The sequence below is a fragment of the Lynx rufus genome, unplaced genomic scaffold (assembly GCF_022079265.1).
Source record: "Lynx rufus isolate CCGP_SWC_20201006 ecotype Redwood Valley unplaced genomic scaffold, mLynRuf1.p SCAF_5, whole genome shotgun sequence".
NCBI lineage: Eukaryota > Metazoa > Chordata > Mammalia > Carnivora > Felidae > Lynx > Lynx rufus.
The window spans coordinates 146,604,984-146,623,466 of record NW_025814867.1 but is presented as its reverse complement, the minus strand read 5'-3'; the positions used below and the strand labels follow the sequence as shown (position 1 = coordinate 146,623,466).

Below are 18,483 nucleotides of genomic sequence, written 5' to 3'. Positions count from 1 at the left end.
CTCGGTTTGTTCTCTGTATTTAAGAATCTCTGATGGTTTGTTTCCCTCTCTGTTTTTATCTTACCTTTGCTTCCCTTCCCCTGTGTTCATCTGTCTTGTTTCTTAAATTCCACATATGAGTGAAATCATACGTCTTTCTCTGACTGACTTACTTCGCTTAGCGTAATACCCTTTAGTTCCATATACACTGTTGCAAATGGTAAGGTTTCATTCTTTTTGATCACTGAGTAATATTCTATTGTATATATGTATGTGTGTATACATATATATGTATACATATACGTATATATGTATATGTACGTATGTATATATGTATATACATATACACACGTATATATATATATATACACACATATATACGTGTGTGTGTGTGTATATATGTATATATATATATACATACCACATCTTCTTTATCCATTCATCAGTTGATAGACATTTAGGCTCTTTCCATACTTTGGCTAGTGTTGATAGTAGTAAAGAACCTCCATACTATTTTCTAGAGTGGCTGCACCAGTTTGCGTTCCCACTGGCAGTGCAAAAGGGTTCCTCCTTCTCTGCATTCTCTCTAATGCAGCTGAGTTTTTAATTTCAGCCATTGTGACAGGCGTGAGGTGGTATCTCATTGTGATCTTGATTTGTATTTCCCTGATGATGAGTGATGTTGAGCATCTTTTCAAGTGTTGGTTGGCCATCTGTAAGTCTTCTTTGAAAAAAGTGTCTATTCATGTCTCTTGCCCATTTCTTCACTAGATTATTTGTTTTTTGGGTGGTGAGTCTAATAAGTTCTTTATAAGTTTTGAATACTAATCCTTTATCTGATACGTCATTTGCAAATATCTCTTCCCATTCCGTCAGTTGCCTTTTAGTTTTGCTGGTTGTTTCCTTCCCCGTGCAGAATCTTTTTATCTTGATGAGGTCCCAATAGCTCATTTTTGCTTTTGTTTCCCTTACCTCTGGAGACGTGTTGAGTAAGAAGTTGCTGCAGCCAAGGTCAAAGAGGTTGTTGCTTGCTTTCTCCTTCAGGATTTTGATGGCTTCCTGTCTTAACGTTCCTGTCTTTCATCCATTTTGAGTTTATTTTTGTGTATGGTGTAAGAAAGTGGTCCAGGTTCTTTTTTCTGCATGTCGCTGTCCAGTTTTTCCAACACCATTTGCTGAAGAGACTTGTGTTTTTTCCCACTGGATATTCTTACCTGCTTTGCCAAAGATTAGTTGGCCATATGTTTGTGAGTCCATTTCTGGGTTCTCTGTTCTGTTCAATTGACCTATTTGTCCGTTTTTGTGCCACTACCATACTATCTTGATGATTTATAGCTTTCTTTTTAATCTTACTGGTTGCTGGTGTTTGAACCCAAATGGTGATTGCTGCTGAGACTGATACGTCTAGTAATATCTGTATTACTATATTAGTGATGGTATTTAAGTATTTAGAGCATTAACCTCTAAATCTCTAATATTTGTCCAGGAAGCCATGCCTTCTGTCATCAGAGATATAACAAGCCTCTCCAGCGTTTGCTTTAATGTACATGTGGTGCTCTTAATGAGGCAGTATTGAGGGGCAGGCAATCTTGATTTACTTTACAAAATAAAATTAAAATTAATGCTCTGACATTTTGTATTTGTGTGGCTTGTCATTTAATGTTAGGAGTAACTGTTATTTAAACCTGTGGTATAATAGTAAGAAGAAGAACTCTAGGAATGCTGAAATGCAAACGCCTGTAACTACTATTAATGGCTTGGTGAAATTTTACCCACTCCCTAATTTCATACGGGGTACTTTGATAAAGGTAAAGGCCCACACTTAACAATGAGCATATTAGAAAACTGTGACAGGATCAGCTAATTGAGTGATTGAGCAGTTAATTTAGTTTTAGCCTCTGTGGCCAGCTAGCAGAAGACAACTCATTCAGAGGCAGAAGTGGGTTAACTGGAAGAAGGCCTATGAGTAGATGGTAAAGAGGTAAAGCGAGCAGGGAAGAGGAGATAGTCTGTAGAGCCCTAGAGGAGAGCTCAGGGCAGAAGAGAAGCTCTTGAATACAAAGCACTAGGAGTATTAGGCAAGGCAGTAGGCTGAGAAGACAGCCCTTTCGTTGGCAGTGAAGGTTGAGGGGAAATGGGAAGGCCATAGGATGTAATAACGTGTGCTTTTCTAATGTGGAACACATGCTATTGCCAAAATGTTCTATAATTCTACATCGAAGACGAATGAGGAAAGGAAAAAGGGGATAGATAGGGGCAACAGACACAGGTAAATAAGGAGGGAACTGGCCAGCCAAGAGGTGAATTGAGGGTGTGGAGTAGAAAGTGGAAAGGGAGAGCAGTAGAGAAGGAAAGAAATAGAAGAGAAAGGACAGGATGAAAAAGAGAATCGTACCTTTCTAGATTTGTAGTCTTTAGAATTATTTGGAATTGTCCATATGAGATACTAGCTGTGATTTATATTTCTTTGGGGTTTTTTTGGTCAGATTTTTAATAAGTATATTTGCTGAGAACTAGGAAGAGTTTTCCTTTAAAGTTTCATGATTTGTTTTTGTTTTTCAGCAGAGGAACCACAACAGCCTGACCTAGGGATATTATTCTGTGGGTTATATTCGTTAGCAAGATAACATTAGCTTTATAGCAGAAGAAATGAATCAAGACAAAGGCCAAACTGAAGATTTCCGTTCCTGTGCTAAACTCTGTCGTCAAGTGTGGCCATTAGCTTTTATCATTTAAACATTTGTCATCTTCTGTGTTTCAAGCACTAATCTAAATGTCAGAGATAAAAGGAGGCATAGGACATTGTTCCTGCCTTCAAGGATCAGGCTGGTTAATGGGAAAGACAAGTGATGGGTACATATAAAGTGTTTTGGCAGCATGAAGAGGGAGCTCTGTGAAAGAATTGTGCCTGTAGAGGTAAAGAGGGGTTTCCAGAAAGTGATCTTGTGCCCCTGTTTGTAAATGTGAAAGTTAGGTGGAGCCTTGCTGGCAGAAGGCTAGATTGCACGCGTTTGGACACTAGGGGACCCTTTAATGTAGTGAGAACATAAAATGCAGGGGCAGGAGGAAAGAGGGGGGGGGTGATGAAAAATGAAGCTGAAAGAGGATGTTGAGGCCAGATTCTGAAAGATTGCTGGTGAAGGAGTTGGATGTTTTCCCTTGGGGTGTGATAACACAGGGTAGTGCTGGTGGTACATAGGTGGGCAAACAAATCAGTGAGACAGAGAAGGTGATTCAGAAACAACCTCCAGAACATATCACTATTTTTAAAGGTAGTCCTTTAGGTCATCGGGAGAGACCGCAGTGGTGCTGGAACAAGTTGTTGACTCTTTGAGAAGGACAGTTCAGTTACTTGTTTGAGAAAATAATTTATGCGAGCATTTATGTTAAGAATCTCAGATTTAAGGGGCACCTGGTGGCTCAGTCAGTTAAGAGTCCAACTGTTGATTTCGGCTCAGGTCATGATCTCCTGGTTTGTAAGTTGGATCCCTGCGTCAGGCTCCGTGCACTGACTGACAGCGCTGAGCCTGCTTGGGATTTCTCTCCCTCTCTCTCTGCCCCTCCCCCGCTTGTGCTTGCCGTGTGTGTGTGTGTGTGTGTGTGTGTGTGTGTGTGTGTGTGTGTGTGTCTCAAAATAAATAGACTTAGAAAAAATATTTAAAAAAATAAAGAATACTAGATTAAAAAAAAAAGAATATCAGGGGCACCTGGGTGGCTCAGTTGGTTAGGCGACCGACTTTGGCTCGGGTCATGATCTCACAGTTCGTGAGTTCGAGCCCCGTGTCAGTCTCTGTGCTAACAGCTCAGAGCCTGGAGCCTCCTTCGGATTCTGTGTCTACCCCTCTCTCTACCCCTCCCCTGCTCACGCTCTGTATCTCTCTGTCAATAATAAATGAACGTTAAAAAATTTTTTTAAAAAATAGAATATCAGATTTAGAGAAACTCTGGCTTCATAACAAAATAGAATCTGATGTTTCAGGCCATTTTTCTTACCCTGAAACTTTTTTTTGTAGCATCTGCAGAAAAAGAGGCAATCAAGGGTACATACTCCAAAGTGCTTGATGCTTATGGACTCTTAGGTGTTTTACGATTAAATCTTGGTAAGTTTATTTTTCAATATAATTAATCTTTTTCATTTCTTTGTTTTAATTGTAAGGATTTGAGGGAGACTGTTTATCATTTCAGACTCCATATGTGAGCTGAAAGTGTGGTAACATCTTTTAAATCCTAATTATGCTAATCTTGGGGAAATGTTTGTTGACTGAAAGGTATGCTACATACTCAAGCTCTCGTGATTTTAAGTTCCAGAGACATTATTCTGTGTGAACACTTGAAGGATTGGTATCAGTGGTCAAAAGAGAAAATCAGGGCATCGCCCTTTTTCTTTGTTTCAGTGCTTTCGGAAACAAAGTTTTAGTGAGAACTGCACTGATTACCCTGGTTTATACTGGAAAGGACATCTGCTTTGTAGTTAAAAGGTCTCAGCTTGAATCTGTCTCTGCCACTTAATGTCACCGTGGGCTGCAGAGTAACCTTTGGGATTACCCGTTTGTCTGTAACCGTATGGCTGGAAGTGTGGCCCAAGACCCGGTGCCAGTCCGTGAGCCATTTCGCTATTGGTCTGTGATGAGATAAGGAAGCTTGTAACATCATGCAGATCAACACATGGCTTCCTTCGTTGTTAAAGTCCTACTATGAGAAAAAAGGTCCGCTAAACTAAACAGTGACTTTGGCGAGGTAATTGATTTTCATTTCACAAGCGTCTTCTCTCACTGTGACAGATTATGGGCCATACTCTGAAGCGTACTGGGCTGTAAAGTGGAGTTTTGTCACTTGTTATGCATCTATCACACGTAAAGCCCTGTGCCAGGTGCTTAACTAATACTGTCTTAGGTACTCCTCACAGTCCAGTGAGATTCATTTTAGTGCTGGTTTATAAGGGAGCAGATCTCAGGTCGGGTTATGTTCACACCCTGAAGTTGGGTTGGATTATAAGTAGTGGAGCCAGGATCTAGGGCCACCTCTGCCTCGTCACAGCCCACGCTCAAGGTACAACGCTGCTGAATTTCGCCTTCATACTCATCTCAAAGGATTTTGTCAAAATTAGCGAAAAGTCTCTATGAAAGTTTTTGTAAACCAAATTGCTTTATAAACTGTTACCAGGGGCTTTCTGCCCACATAGCAGCAGCAGCAGCTCCCGTTTATATAGCTTTTTTTTTTTTTCCAGCTGTGCTATTTATTTACAAAGACCTCTCACATTTATATGCTTATCTGGATTTCCTCACAGTCATAAAGGAAAGATGGGGAGCATAACACATATATTTTTTTATTTGACAAATTTTGTATATCCTCAGATTAAGTAGAGGAACATTTCATGAATGTGAGATTATTCTGTTAATGTTTAAATACACATTTAAATATACAAAATATAAATACAAAAATATAAATATAAATTTATAAAAGATATAATTTATATATGTTTAAATATAATAGCTTCATTATATTAAATGTGCTCAAGCAAGGATTTTTTTTTCAAGTCTTGCCAAAATGCAGTTGTAAACATAAACATGTCCGTGTCAATTTAAAATAACCGTGCTGTTGGATTTAAAAAGTTAGAAACGTGACAACAAAGTTGGAAGAAACTTTGAATAGCTTGAGAAATACTGAGACTTTTCATCCAACTAATTCTTTGGTTTTTGCAGGTGATACCATGTTACATTATCTGGTCCTAGTCACTGGATGTATGTCTGTTGGAAAAATTCAAGAATCGGAGGTTTTCCGAGTTACTTCCACCGAATTTATATCACTACGAATTGATTCTTCAGATGAGGATCGCATTTCAGAAGTGCGAAAAGTTTTGAATTCGGGAAACTTTTATTTTGCGTGGTCTGCATCTGGAGTCAGTTTAGATCTGAGTCTTAACGCACATCGTAGCATGCAAGAACACACAACCGATAATAGATTTTTCTGGTGAGTTCGTGTTACATTTTTCCCCCTTGTAATCATGCGCTTGCTGTGCAGGAGTTTGGTGGTTTGGGTTATAGTGTGTTCAGCAGTAATTTCCAGAGATAGCAGGGATGGGCATTGCTGATGGGGCACACCTCTCTTTCCTGCTCCAGAATCCTCAGCTGAGCAGCACAGGCATCCAGTGTCATTTTGTCGAAGCTCTCATGTGACACGAGACCCATTTGCTCTCCCTGATCCAGACTGACCTTCATTTCCAAAATATATTCAAGATGTTTATTTTAAGATTAAGAATGAATTAGTTGTAGTAGAAGTGTGTTGCTAATACTTAACCACTGTTAGTTTTGAGATCTTTCCTCTGGCAGTACTGTTTTCCTAAGACAGCATCCCATTATTTTTAATTGAAAGATTATAGGTAGATAATCTTGGTTCAAGAGCAAGCGACTATGAAGAAGTGGTATACTAGGATAACACTGAGTACTATAATAAAATAAGACTTAAGTAGGTAACTATTTCATGTTTATGCATTAATGTGCTTTGTTCGAAGTGTGCACAAAGGGAGTGAGCACACGTGACTATAATTAGTACTGCTTTATTGGAGGAGGCCACATTTCTAGTGTAGAGGTTCCCTTGTCCACAGCCAGCATGGATGTTGACTTTTTTCCTTAACATCATGTACCAATTATATTTCATTATGTATACAAATGTTATAAGGCCAAAGTCCATGACTCTGTGCTCTTGGGTCTCCCTTGGTAGTTCAGATTCAAGGTGTTCCTCCTGTATATTTTCTCTCCTCCCCGCCCCCCCCCCCCCCACCTCCCATTTCCACCATTTACCTGTATGGTCCTTGAGTAGCATGTTCAAGTCTGACCCATCTGCCCTGGCTGGCAGAAGGCTCAAAGCCAACAACAACCTTAGGATAGGAAACTAACTTTAGAACAAATTTTGTAGCTAACATGGAAGTTTTTTGGCCCAGCATAGTAGCGTGGAGAAGAAGCAGGGCAGAATGAAAAAAGACTCTAGTGCACTGTAGTCAGAGACTTGGAGCCTCACAAAGGAGGAGATGATGGAGGGGTGGGGAAAGAAGGGTTAATAGGGCAGATGAGTGGCACAGAGTCCATATCAGCCCTATACTTTTTCTGATGGAAGAGACATTGAAGTTCCTAACGATGATAGCAGCTGGGCTGGGCAGCTGTCCTTACTTTTTTCCCCCCCACCCTGCTCATTCTTAACCCCAAAATCCTTAGATTAAGAGATAAAAGTTTTCCTGCTATAATTAGAAGTTTAAGCAGGTGCAGATGTATTGGTTCAATGATCAGCAATTAAGCACATTTGCTAAGTTTAGCCAGTGGGAATAATTTATTTACCATTTCGTTCAATTAAGGTTGAAGGTGGAGACAAGTTTAGATAACAGATTGAGGGAGTTTGTCTAGTGGAAGTCCGGTTGAACAAAGGGGAGACTAAAACACCAAAGATGAGTTTTGGTCACTTAACACTTTCTACATTTTGCTAAGGACTGGGATTCTTTTTTTTTTTTTTTTTATCGTTTATTATTTTTGAGAGAGAGTGTGTGTGTCTGAGAGCAAGCAGGAAAGGGGCAGAGAGAGGGGGAGACACAGAATCGGAAGCAGGCTCCAGGCTCTGAGTGCTCAGGACAGAGCCCAACGCGGGGCTCGAACTCACAGACTGCGAGATCCTGACCTGAGCTGTAGTCAGCCGCCCAACCAACTGAGCCACCCAGGCGCCCCAGGACTGGGATTCTTGAGCTTCCCTTCAAACAGAAATATGAAAGTTTTATGCATTTATTATGCATACTCTTGTAGCTTAGTAGAAATATTTTCCAGGATACAGCCAAGTAAGTTTTTGTTGTCAGAGTCACAAATGCCTATTATAAAAACCCAAGTTGTTTTACTCCATTGGAGATTTGAAGCTGATGCCAGTTGAGAGTTGTTTATAAATTTCAATAGAATTAAAGCAGCAACATATTGGCAACAAAGGAAAATGAAAACTGATGGCAGACAAAGAAACTCTTATCTGAACAAACGCACAGGCTCCCGCTTCCATTTAAATGGGGACAAGTAAGTTTTGTATACCTCTGCCATGACATGGGACTCGCTATGGCATCTGGACATACTGGGTCACGGTCAGTTTGAATTTCGCCTCAGATGAGCGTAGGTAATAGTGAAAGTTTGGAAGCTTAAGTCGTATTTTGAAAATACGTAATGGCTGCTGGATTCAGTGTTCCAATAGTGATCTCACCACTCATTCACATTCCAGTACACTTTCTTGAATGGATGGTTTACCAGAACTGCGCGTGACCACCAACGTCTGTTTTATCTCTACCACAACCACACCCTGGGGGGAAGAGGGCTGGGCTACTACTGGTCTAGTAGTATTGCTGTGTATTTATGATTAAGGCAGCAAGATACTGCAGAGCACTAAAGAAGAAAAATCTCTACTTAAAACAGAAGAGTTTTAAAACTCAGAGAACCAGACTTCAATATTTTTTTAAATGTAATCTTAAAATTTTATTTACTTTTTAAAATTTTTTTTATTTTAGAGAGAGATCACACCAGCGGGGGAGAGGGGCAGAGGAAGAGGGAGAAAGGAAATAGACAACCTCCAGCAGGCTCCATGCTCAGCACAGAGCCTGACCTGGGGCTCGATCCCATGACCCTGGGTTCATGACCCGAGCCAAAGTCAAGAGTCAGACATTCAACCGACTGAGACACCCAGGCGCCCTGAGCCAGACTTCAGTATTAGAGAAAATTCACTTTTATAAGACACCTTGTTATCTGAAAAGACCCAAGTTTTTCTGCACAACATTATACTTTCCTTGGTCAGAGGTTGGTTGGGAGATTCCGTATGCATTCTTTGGAGGAGTAAGGCTCCAGTAGAGAACCCAGGTGAGGCAGTCTGTGGGGTGAGAAGGTGGCCAGCCGGGCAGCATTGCAGCCCGTATCCCTGATTTAGCCATAGCGACTCTGCTTTGCTATGTTTCCTAATCATTTGGCTTCTGTGTAAGTACACAGAATAAAACTTTTTGCCCTGAAAAAAATTGTTGAAAACCAGGCCCCCTCTGTTCCATAGAATGCTAAACTCCTCGGAGTAATGGAAAACTCTAGACATGTATTAATATGGTAGCTACTAGTTCAGTTGGCTATTTAACTTAAAATTAATTGAAATAGAGCCTTATTAAAGTTGAGCCTTAAGAGTAAAGCTTTATAAAGTGGGATGGGGATATGCATATGAAATCCTTTTTTTGGAAAAGTTGGGTTGTATATACATTCTATAAAAAGACAGCAGAATAGGGCACAGCCACTGAAAACACAAAAGATCTGCTTCTTTTCTACGGACCATAGATCACATGCCAGAGGATCGCATTTTATTGCCTCATCTGATTCCTAGCGCGGTAAATGTAAATGAGCTGGTTTATTTGCAGGGCCTCTTAATTGAATAGCGTTACATTAATGCTTCCGGAGCACTGCTTTATTAAAGCTTATACCGTGTTAGCTGGCACTCAGTGAGCTAATGAGTTCTTCTTTCCTGTTAGGAATCAGTCTTTGCACTTGCACCTCAAGCACTACGGCGTGAATTGTGATGACTGGCTATTACGCCTCATGTGTGGGGGAGTAGAAATCAGAACGATCTATGCTGCTCATAAGCAGGCCAAGGCTTGCCTCATTTCCAGACTCAGCTGTGAACGAGCTGGGACCAGGTTTAATGTCCGGGGAACAAATGATGACGGCCACGTTGCTAATTTTGTAGAAACAGAACAGGTACGTAGTGTTTTATATTGCTTCGTGCATGTATTAGATGCGAGGGCCAGAAACTAATAGAACCACAGTTTTTGATCTGATTCAGAACTCATTTTCACATCTGTAATGCCATTTCGGGGTGGTTCTTGGCTCCCTTCTGGCCTGAAAAAAGGCTTCCCTGAAACAGACTTATTTATAAACAAACTTAGGTGTGGCTCTTCAAATGAGTAACAAGGGGTTTACTAACTAGCATGACATGGTCAGTGAGGTACAGTTTGGTATTAAATTTTAAAAATCCTCAATGATAGAGCTAGACAACTTAATAGAAGTGGTTTGTGTGTGTGTATGAAATCAAACCCAGCTCTTTTAAAGGTAGATACGGATATCATCTAAAATGAAAACTTACGACATTTTCAGCTAGAAAGACAAATACCATCTGATTTCACTCATGTGGAATTTAAACAAAACGAACAAAGAGAAAAAGAAACACACCAAAAAAAGACTCTTAAAGACAGAGAACAAACTGGTGGTTGCCAGTGGGGAGGTGAAGGAAGGGGTGGATGAAATAGATAAATGAGGTTAAGGGCTTATCTTGAAGAGCACTGAGAAATCACCATTGAATCACTATATTGTATGCCTGAAACTAATACGACACTGTGTGCTAACTATACTTGAATTTAAAACAACTTAAAAAAGAATTATGACACTTTTGGCTCAAAACTGTATAATTGTGAATTCAGGCCACACCCCCCAGCCCAACTCAGTTCTTCAAATTAGTTTTTGAAAAATACTGAAAACTAAAGAAAAAAAATTAAATATAAAGGTATGTGTGTAAAATATTGAGATTTAGAAGGAATTCCTTTTTAAGACTTGTGCTTCTTGTGCTTATGTTTTTACTATTTTTTTGGTTAATATACAGAAAAACTATCACTCAATAGAAGAAAGCCAAACTCCCTTAGTAGCCTCTCCCGGATATTTTGTTAGGACAGTTGTGCGGGAGAGATTGGTCATAAGATATAACTTGCATGCGACAGATAGTAGTAAATTTGTCTTTGTGATGTAGAGGTAATACCTTTGTGGAAATGTTTCATCTGTTATTTTTCTCTGTAGGTTGTGTACTTAGATGACTCTGTTTCTTCTTTCATCCAAATCCGGGGGTCTGTTCCATTGTTCTGGGAGCAACCAGGGTTGCAGGTATCTGTTTAACATTGTTTTGTTTTTTTCTCTTGAATATTTTCCATGTTTTCTAAGCTCTCAGGATAGTTCGTTAGTTCCTTGGATAGTTCTGTTATTCAGTCTAGTAATATTAGCTAGATTCACAAATTAGGGTCTAAATGCACGAGTTCCTGGAATTGTCTTAGATGCTTTTCCTTTAATGTTCTTTCAAATGTCCATAGAAATTCAACTGCTGTATTTAATATTAAAATTGTAATGTTTCCATAACACACTGATATTCATGGTGTTTCATATTTACTATCTCAGTATCTTTAATATATAGCAGTTTAGTCTCTTTAGGTAGAAGAATGTAGTAGTTGAAAAAAAGCTTCTGAAACCAGACTTCTCAATTTGCATCCTTACTCTGCCACTACTAGCTGTGTGATCTTGGACAAGTGGTTTAACTCCTCTGTGTCTCAGTTTGCTTATCTATAAAATGGGAATAATAATAGTAGTAGTTCCTATTCATAGGGTTGTAAGGATAAAATGAAAGTACTAAGGCAATGCCTAGCACCCATGGGCAGCACTGTGTAAGGGTTAGCCACTGTTATCAATAAATAATACATCCGCTACTGAAATTTTACTTTGTAATTTATAGGGACCTGTCATCTTTAATACGTTCTCTGGTTTGCTTTCTCATTTTTTTTAAAACTTTGTTGATACAGGGATGCCTGGGTTTAAGCATCTGACTTTCGCTCAGGTCATGATCTCATGGTTCCTGGGTTCAGGGCTCAGTCAGTTAAGCATCTGTCTTCAGCTTGGGTCACGATCTCACGGTTCATGGGTTCGAGCCTCACATCTGGCTCTGCACTGACTATGTGGGGCCTGCTTCAGATTCTCTGTCTCCCTCTCTCTCTGCCCCTCCCCCCACTGAAAAATAAATAAACATTAAAAAAATTTAAAAAATAAACTTTGTTGATATAAATATCTAATACTTAAAATATAAGATTCTTTCATGTAAGTTCATAATTTTAGATTACCCATAATAATGTGATTTTGCATTTTATTTTTATTCAGAAATCTTTAGTCCTTAAAGTATAAGTTATTTTCATTTTAGGCTTCTAGTATGTATTATCTACTAAGTTAAAAAACAGTTTTTTAATTTTTTTTCTTTTTTTTTTTTTTTTTTTTTTTTTAGAGAAAGAGACAGAGTGTGAGCAGGGGAGGGGCAGAGAGAGAGAGGGAGACACAGAATCCGAAGAGACTCCAGGCTCTGAGCTGTTAGCACAGAGCCCAACACGGGGCCGGGCCGGAACTCACAAACCATGAGATCATGACCTGATTTGAGGTCGGCTGCTTAACTGACTGAGCCACCCAGGCGCCCCTTTAGCCTATAGTATTTAGAAAATGGACAGAAAAAAAATGTTGCCTCCTTTTAGTTCACAGCTGGATCTCTTACATTTTAGGCTGGCTGTGGTAGAGAAAGATTGCAGACCATTTCAACCTTTGTGGTACCGCACTTTATGTAAGACAGGCCAAGAATTAAGAAGGGTTAAAAGCAGTTACAATTCTTGAGTTCTTGTCAAGAATTTTTGCTTCTGCGGGTTTTCTCTTTGGCATGTAGGGATAACTTAAGTAGATCTGTCTCTCTCTAAGTCTCTTTTGGGAAAGAACACCAACCCTACTCCACTTCTCCTAAGCCTGTGTGATCAGAGAAGGGTGTTTGGAATATTTGCTTGAAGGACATTCTGAAAGCATTGTTTTGATGCAAGTTGAATGCTTTTGCTTTAGAGATAGGCTACTGTAAGAAATGGTAATAACCTCTGTTATGCTGCTTTCTGTGATATTTTATTAGAAGCTCAGGATTACAGTATTTGATTATTCAATATGGTTGGATCTTGAGTAGTTAACATTGAGGGGTCCTCCTTGGGTGAGGTTACCCTCCTCCCTCCTCCCTCCTCCCTCCTTCTGTGTTCTGTGGCTGGCCCAAACAGTCTGTCTGGCCAATGTCCTATTGTTTATGGGCTGAAAACTACAGATTTTTAAATCATGCATTTCTTGATAGTAATTTTTAAGACATGGAGATAGTCCAACAGCTTTGCTAAATTGTCACGGAGCTGGCCTATTGTTGTCTTGGGTGAGGACCGTCCAAGTGGTTCTCAGTTATTTAGCTTAGTAGTTTTTAAAATCAGCCTTTCTTTGAACAGAAATGGATTAGTTTCATAAGTATCCTTTACAGAAAAACATTTTCCCTATCATTCTAAGAGTAGGTAATATAGGAATGAAAATATTGAATTGATTAAAAAAACTGAAAAATAGATATTTATTTTTAAAAATAAAAATATGAAGTCCCGAAATTTATTTTCCTTTAGAAGACAAACAAGGACTTTTGACAGAGTAGTTGGAAGTGCTTATTAGGTATCCTGTGTATTCTCAGGACTGGAATTAATTTTAAACTTTTTTTTTTTTTTAAAGTTCATTGAGAGAGAAAGAGAGAGAGAGAGAGTGCATGCACACGCGCAAGTGGTAGAGGGGGAGAGGGAGAGGGAGAGAGAGAATCCCAGGCAGGCTCCACGCTGTCAGCACAGAGCCCAGCACAAGGCTCGATCTCAGGAACTGTGAGATCATGACCTGAGCCAAAATCAAGAGTTGGAGACTTAACTGACTGAGCCCCCAGGCACCCAGGACTGGAATTAATTTTAGGGTTCCTTGATGTTAGTGTTGCCTCGTGAGATGTCTCACTTCAGAAGGCCTGGACAGAGAGGATGCCTAGGCACTTGTCCCTTGGCTTGTCTCTTATCCTCCACAGTTAATTCCTCTGAGGTTTTTTTAATTATAAGATTTTAAGGAATCATCTGAGGTTATTTTAAAATGCAGATTCATGGCCTCAACTTCACATCAGCTGAAATAGAATCTCTTGGAATGGGGCCAGAAATCTGTATTTGTAACCAAGTTCCTTACCATTCAAATTTGAGAACTTCTGTGTACCTGATCCTATTCTGTTGACCTTGAAGCATCTTCAACCCCATGTGCTCCAACAGCCAGTCCTGAACCAGCGAAGGTAACCCTTCACACTTAGCCCCAGCATTCACCTAGGTACTGGGGCTCTCCCTTTCTTTCTGTTTCCACTCTTACCATCCATCCCAGTTAGGGTCCTCTGGATTTCTTCCTGCCTGGAAGATTCTCACAGCTTTCTAACTGGTCTTTCTAACTGGTAGTTTTTCCCACTTTTGATACATTCTACTCGTCAGATCTACCAGACACCCTTTTCTTCAGGATCTGCCTTCCTCTGCCTATCCAACTTCGTGCCTTGCTGTTTTCTAACAGGTATCCTCTGCCCCCCAAATTAAGGTGTTTCCTTCAGTATGGCCAACTCAGATCTCATTGAGTGGATTCAGTTACTCCTCCACACTGATCTGTTCCTTAAATACTTAAGTCCCTCCAATGTATATTATTTTATACTGGGCATACACTGTCGTGTACTGTGAGAGATTCGAAGATTATATTGGTGCTTCAGAGAGAGCTTACAATCTGGGGAGTCAGGCCTTTTGTGGAAAAGGCAAATGTCAATACGAATCTGTTTGAGGAATTAGAAGAGTTGCCATAATGTGCTACATGGGTAAGAATGATATGTTAAGGGGTGGCAACTCATTCATTTTACTTATGACTTCCTTTCTCTGAAGTTATTTCACATATACACTTCATACTGTTACTCTGACATTATGTTGTAGCTTACCTTGGTCTTAGAAGATGGCAAGCATCATCAGATCTATGTCTAGGGTAGCGTTGCACACTCAATTCTTGGTTGAATTGAAGTCTTAGAAATATGTGAACGTGAAGCAATAATATTGATGGAAAATGATGCTCCATACCACCCGGTTAAATGGTTGTTAAAAATGATCTCTGGTACAACTTTTTATAAATTTATGATTGTTTAAAGCCTTAAAACTTTCTAGAGTACTACTTTCATGGCAATTGATGTAAGAGCTCCTTGACTATAGAATTTTTTTAGGCAGTTGTCTTAAAGCCTAACTGAGTGATAAAACCAGTCAAGTTGACCCAGCATATTACCCTAAGAGTTATGATATATAACTGGTTATATAATATGTGTTGAAGAGCAGGGCAGTGGGGGGAAAAAGCACAGCCATTGCTTGAAAAACAGAACTTCCGGGGCGCCTGGGTGGCGCAGTCGGTTAAGCGTCCGACTTCAGCCAGGTCACGATCTCGCGGTCCGTGGGTTCAAGCCCCGCGTCGGGCTCTGGGCTGATGGCTCAGAGCCTGGAGCCTGTTTCCGATTCTGTGTCTCCCTCTCTCTCTGCCCCTCGCCCGTTCATGCTCTGTCTCTCTCTGTCCCCCAAAAAAATAAACATTGAAAAAAAAAAATTTTTTTTAAATAAAAAAAAAAAAAGAAAAACAGAACTTCCATTCTTTTTTTTTTTTTTTTACCTTCTTGACAGTTGGCCATACTGTTCAAGATAAATAATAATCAGTAAGCATAATGCAAAGTCTTGGACTTTTATAGAGGTATAGGCAATTACCTGAGAAAACTCCAAAGAAAAGGTATTGACTTCTGCTGAGTTTTCTTCAGTCTAGAATGCTTAATGTCTTGTGGTACACAAAATTTTTAAATTTTGTAAAGACTATTAAGCGCTATAAAGTGAAATTGAATATAGATGTGACATTAAGCTAATCACTTTCTTATTGAAAGGAAGAAACATTAAAGAGAGAATACTGATTATCAGGAGAGTTACTGGGCTGTCTCACTTATCAGGACAGAAGCATGTTTAATGAATCATAATACTGTTAATTTTCGAATTGGATGAGCATGTTAGAGCTTATTTTCTGATTTTATGTGTCGAACTGTATGACTGATTTGGTAGCCCTCTTCTCAGGCCCGCCTTAAAGTCACTGTGTTCAGATCAGGGAGAATGAATTCTGGGGAAACTTTGATCCCAAGACCTCAGGGGGAAATGTTGCAAAGTGAAGTTCAGGGAAATAATCTGGTATCACCGTTATATATCTTCTTGGCATTTCTTTCTTTCTTTCTTTCTTTCTTTCTTTCTTTCTTTCTTTCTTTCTTTCTTTCTCTTTCTTTCTTTCTCTTTCTTTCTCTTTCTTTCTTTCTTTCTTTCTTGGCATTTCTTTCTTTCTTTCCTTCTTTCCTTCCTTCCTTCCTTCCTTCCTTCCTTCCTTCCTTCCTTCCTTCCTTTTTCTTTTTTTCAAAATATTTATTTTGAGAGAGAGAGAAAGAGGGAAAGGGAGCATCCGCGAGAGAGGTGGGAAGAGAGAATCCCAAGTGGACTCCATGTTGTCAGCACAGAGCCCCGGACGGCTTGCTCTCAGGAACCATGAGATCATGACCTGAGCGGAGATCAAGAGTCTGGCGCTTAACTGGACTGAGCCACCCAGGCGCCCCTCTTATTTCTTTCTTAATTTTGTCTCACCTTTCTGCTACTCTCCTATGTGAGAAAAGAAAAACTGTAACAAAACGGAAAGGTAGATATTTTCCATCTTGTTCAGTTCTCTTCACCCATATTTTCTGATTCTATGTGTGTGACTGTGAGATTGACTTAGAAAGTCTGTTTTCCAGAAACAGTGTTTTGAATTGGTTGGATCTTTGGATGAAAGAGGAGTGAATAGAGCATTTAGCGTAACAAAGAAAAAAATATGTGGACCTCGTACTTGTAGGCAGCTTGGAAGAGTAGGAATCAAGTTCAGGGGACCTAAATCCTCATATGAATCTTTTTTGGAATTAGTTCTGTTGACCTAAGGGGGCAGGTTATCACTAGTCTGCATTTCAGCTTTTTTATTGCCCAAGTGGCAGTACTGTGTTCACTTACACAGGACGTGTAGTTTGAGCTTAAAACAAGGTAATGTATATGAAAGACCTCTTAGAAGTATCTTTCATAAGTAAAAATTCCTGTTAGTTGATGAGTTTTCATAATGGTGTCTTATAACTTCTGTCCTTTTTTTACGAGGTCATGTTTTTAAAAATAAAGGGAAAGGAAACCCATTGAACTTGTTTTTCTTTTAAACCATAATATGAATGAACATCAGTTATCCAATGCAGTATTATGTGTTCAGCAAATGAATTATCACATATTATAAACAATGATATTTCTTTTGTCTCCATGTCAGCTTTTGGTATGATTACATGTATTTCTCTCGCTGTAGGTGGGATCTCATCGTGTTCGTATGTCAAGGGGATTTGAAGCCAATGCACCTGCTTTTGACAGGTAAGACTGATTATTTTTACCTAATGCTCTCAGTTTTGGTATCGGTAAGCAGCGAACTAGTTATTGTATTTACCGATTCGTTTCTGCTTGTTTTGGCCCTAAGTAAAATTTCTTCTGACTTCTAATTTAATCAGAAGAAGGTGATACCTAGTATTATGACTTTGGGGGTTGGTAGCACTAGGTTGTGGGTCTTCATCTCTTGGTCTGAAAACAACCTGTCGGGATATGCTGTCTAATAAGGTAGCCACTATTCTCATATAGCTACTGAGCACTTAAAACGTGACTGGTCCAAGTTGAGATGTACTGTAAGTGTAACATGTACACTGGATGTCAGAGAGTTAGTGCAAAATAAAAGGTAAAATATCTTATTAATATTTGTTTTATAGTACATGTTGAAATGATATTTTGACTGTATTGGGTTAAATAAAATATAGAAATTCATTTCATTGTTTATTTTTGCTTTTCTTAATGTACCTTCTAGAAAATTTAAAATTATATCTGTGGCTCATGTTACATTTCCTTGGGAACGCATTGCTCTGTAACCCCTGGAATGGTTAGAAGCTGGAGAGAAAGGAACAAACAAAAAACACCTCCTATTTGGGGCCTGTTTTTCTTAAGACTAGAATGGTTAGGGAGGTCTCTCTAGTGCCCACGGAGCGTGCTTTGTCCTCACATGAGGAGCAGCCCTCTGCCCTAGCTGCCCTCCCGAGCTGGCCTGTTTTTCTTAAGACTAGAATGGTTAGGGAGGTCTCTCTAGTGCCCACGGAGCGTGCTTTGTCCTCACATGAGGAGCAGCCCTCTGCCCTAGCTGCCCTCCCGAGCTGGATGGCCTGCGTTCTCCGAGCTTGTCTGGCACCAGCCTCCCAGAGGGGAGAGGGGGCTGGGCGGGTCCGGCAGCCCCAGCGCAGACGGAAGTCTCAGCTTTGAGGAGTCAGCCAGGAAAGGGCCTTACCTGAAGCTTCATAAATTCAGAGTTTTGAGAGGAACGGATTTGTGGAATGAATCTATCCAGTGTTGCCAGTTGTAGAGGTGTAGAATACTGCCCTGTAGGTTCTGTTTAATGGATTTCTGTTTGTTGGGGGAAAAATTCCGACTACCACTTGACACATACTTCTTTCTTTCTTTTAACAGGCATTTTAGAACGCTTAAAAGCTTATATGGTAAACAAATAATAGTAAATTTGCTTGGATCTAAGGAAGGTGAACATATGCTAAGTAAGGCTTTCCAGGTAGGCATGATCAACTTTTCTTCTGTTCCGTGGACACCTAGAATGATACTAAAAAATTATGTAGCGCAATAATGAACTTACTTCCTAGGAAAAGGTTGGGTACCTGTTGGAACCATTAACTCTTTGGGCTACCAAGAAACAGTTTTGTGTAATGTTGCTGACA

The 18,483-nt window shown here is 39.7% G+C and overlaps 1 protein-coding gene across 7 annotated transcripts in view; it reads left to right on the top strand.

The window, feature by feature from the left end:
- Positions 1–18,483, top strand: part of SYNJ1 (synaptojanin 1) — a 91,125-nt gene that overhangs the window by 19,767 nt on the left and 52,875 nt on the right. For all 7 annotated transcript variants that reach the window (XM_047099791.1, XM_047099792.1, XM_047099790.1 and 4 more), the window contains exons 3-8: positions 3,993–4,079; positions 5,682–5,949; positions 9,497–9,722; positions 10,812–10,895; positions 17,031–17,092; positions 18,224–18,320. In XM_047099791.1, coding sequence (XP_046955747.1) covers positions 3,993–4,079; positions 5,682–5,949; positions 9,497–9,722; positions 10,812–10,895; positions 17,031–17,092; positions 18,224–18,320 — 824 coding nt within the window. The remainder of the gene's footprint in view (positions 1–3,992; positions 4,080–5,681; positions 5,950–9,496; positions 9,723–10,811; positions 10,896–17,030; positions 17,093–18,223; positions 18,321–18,483) is intronic.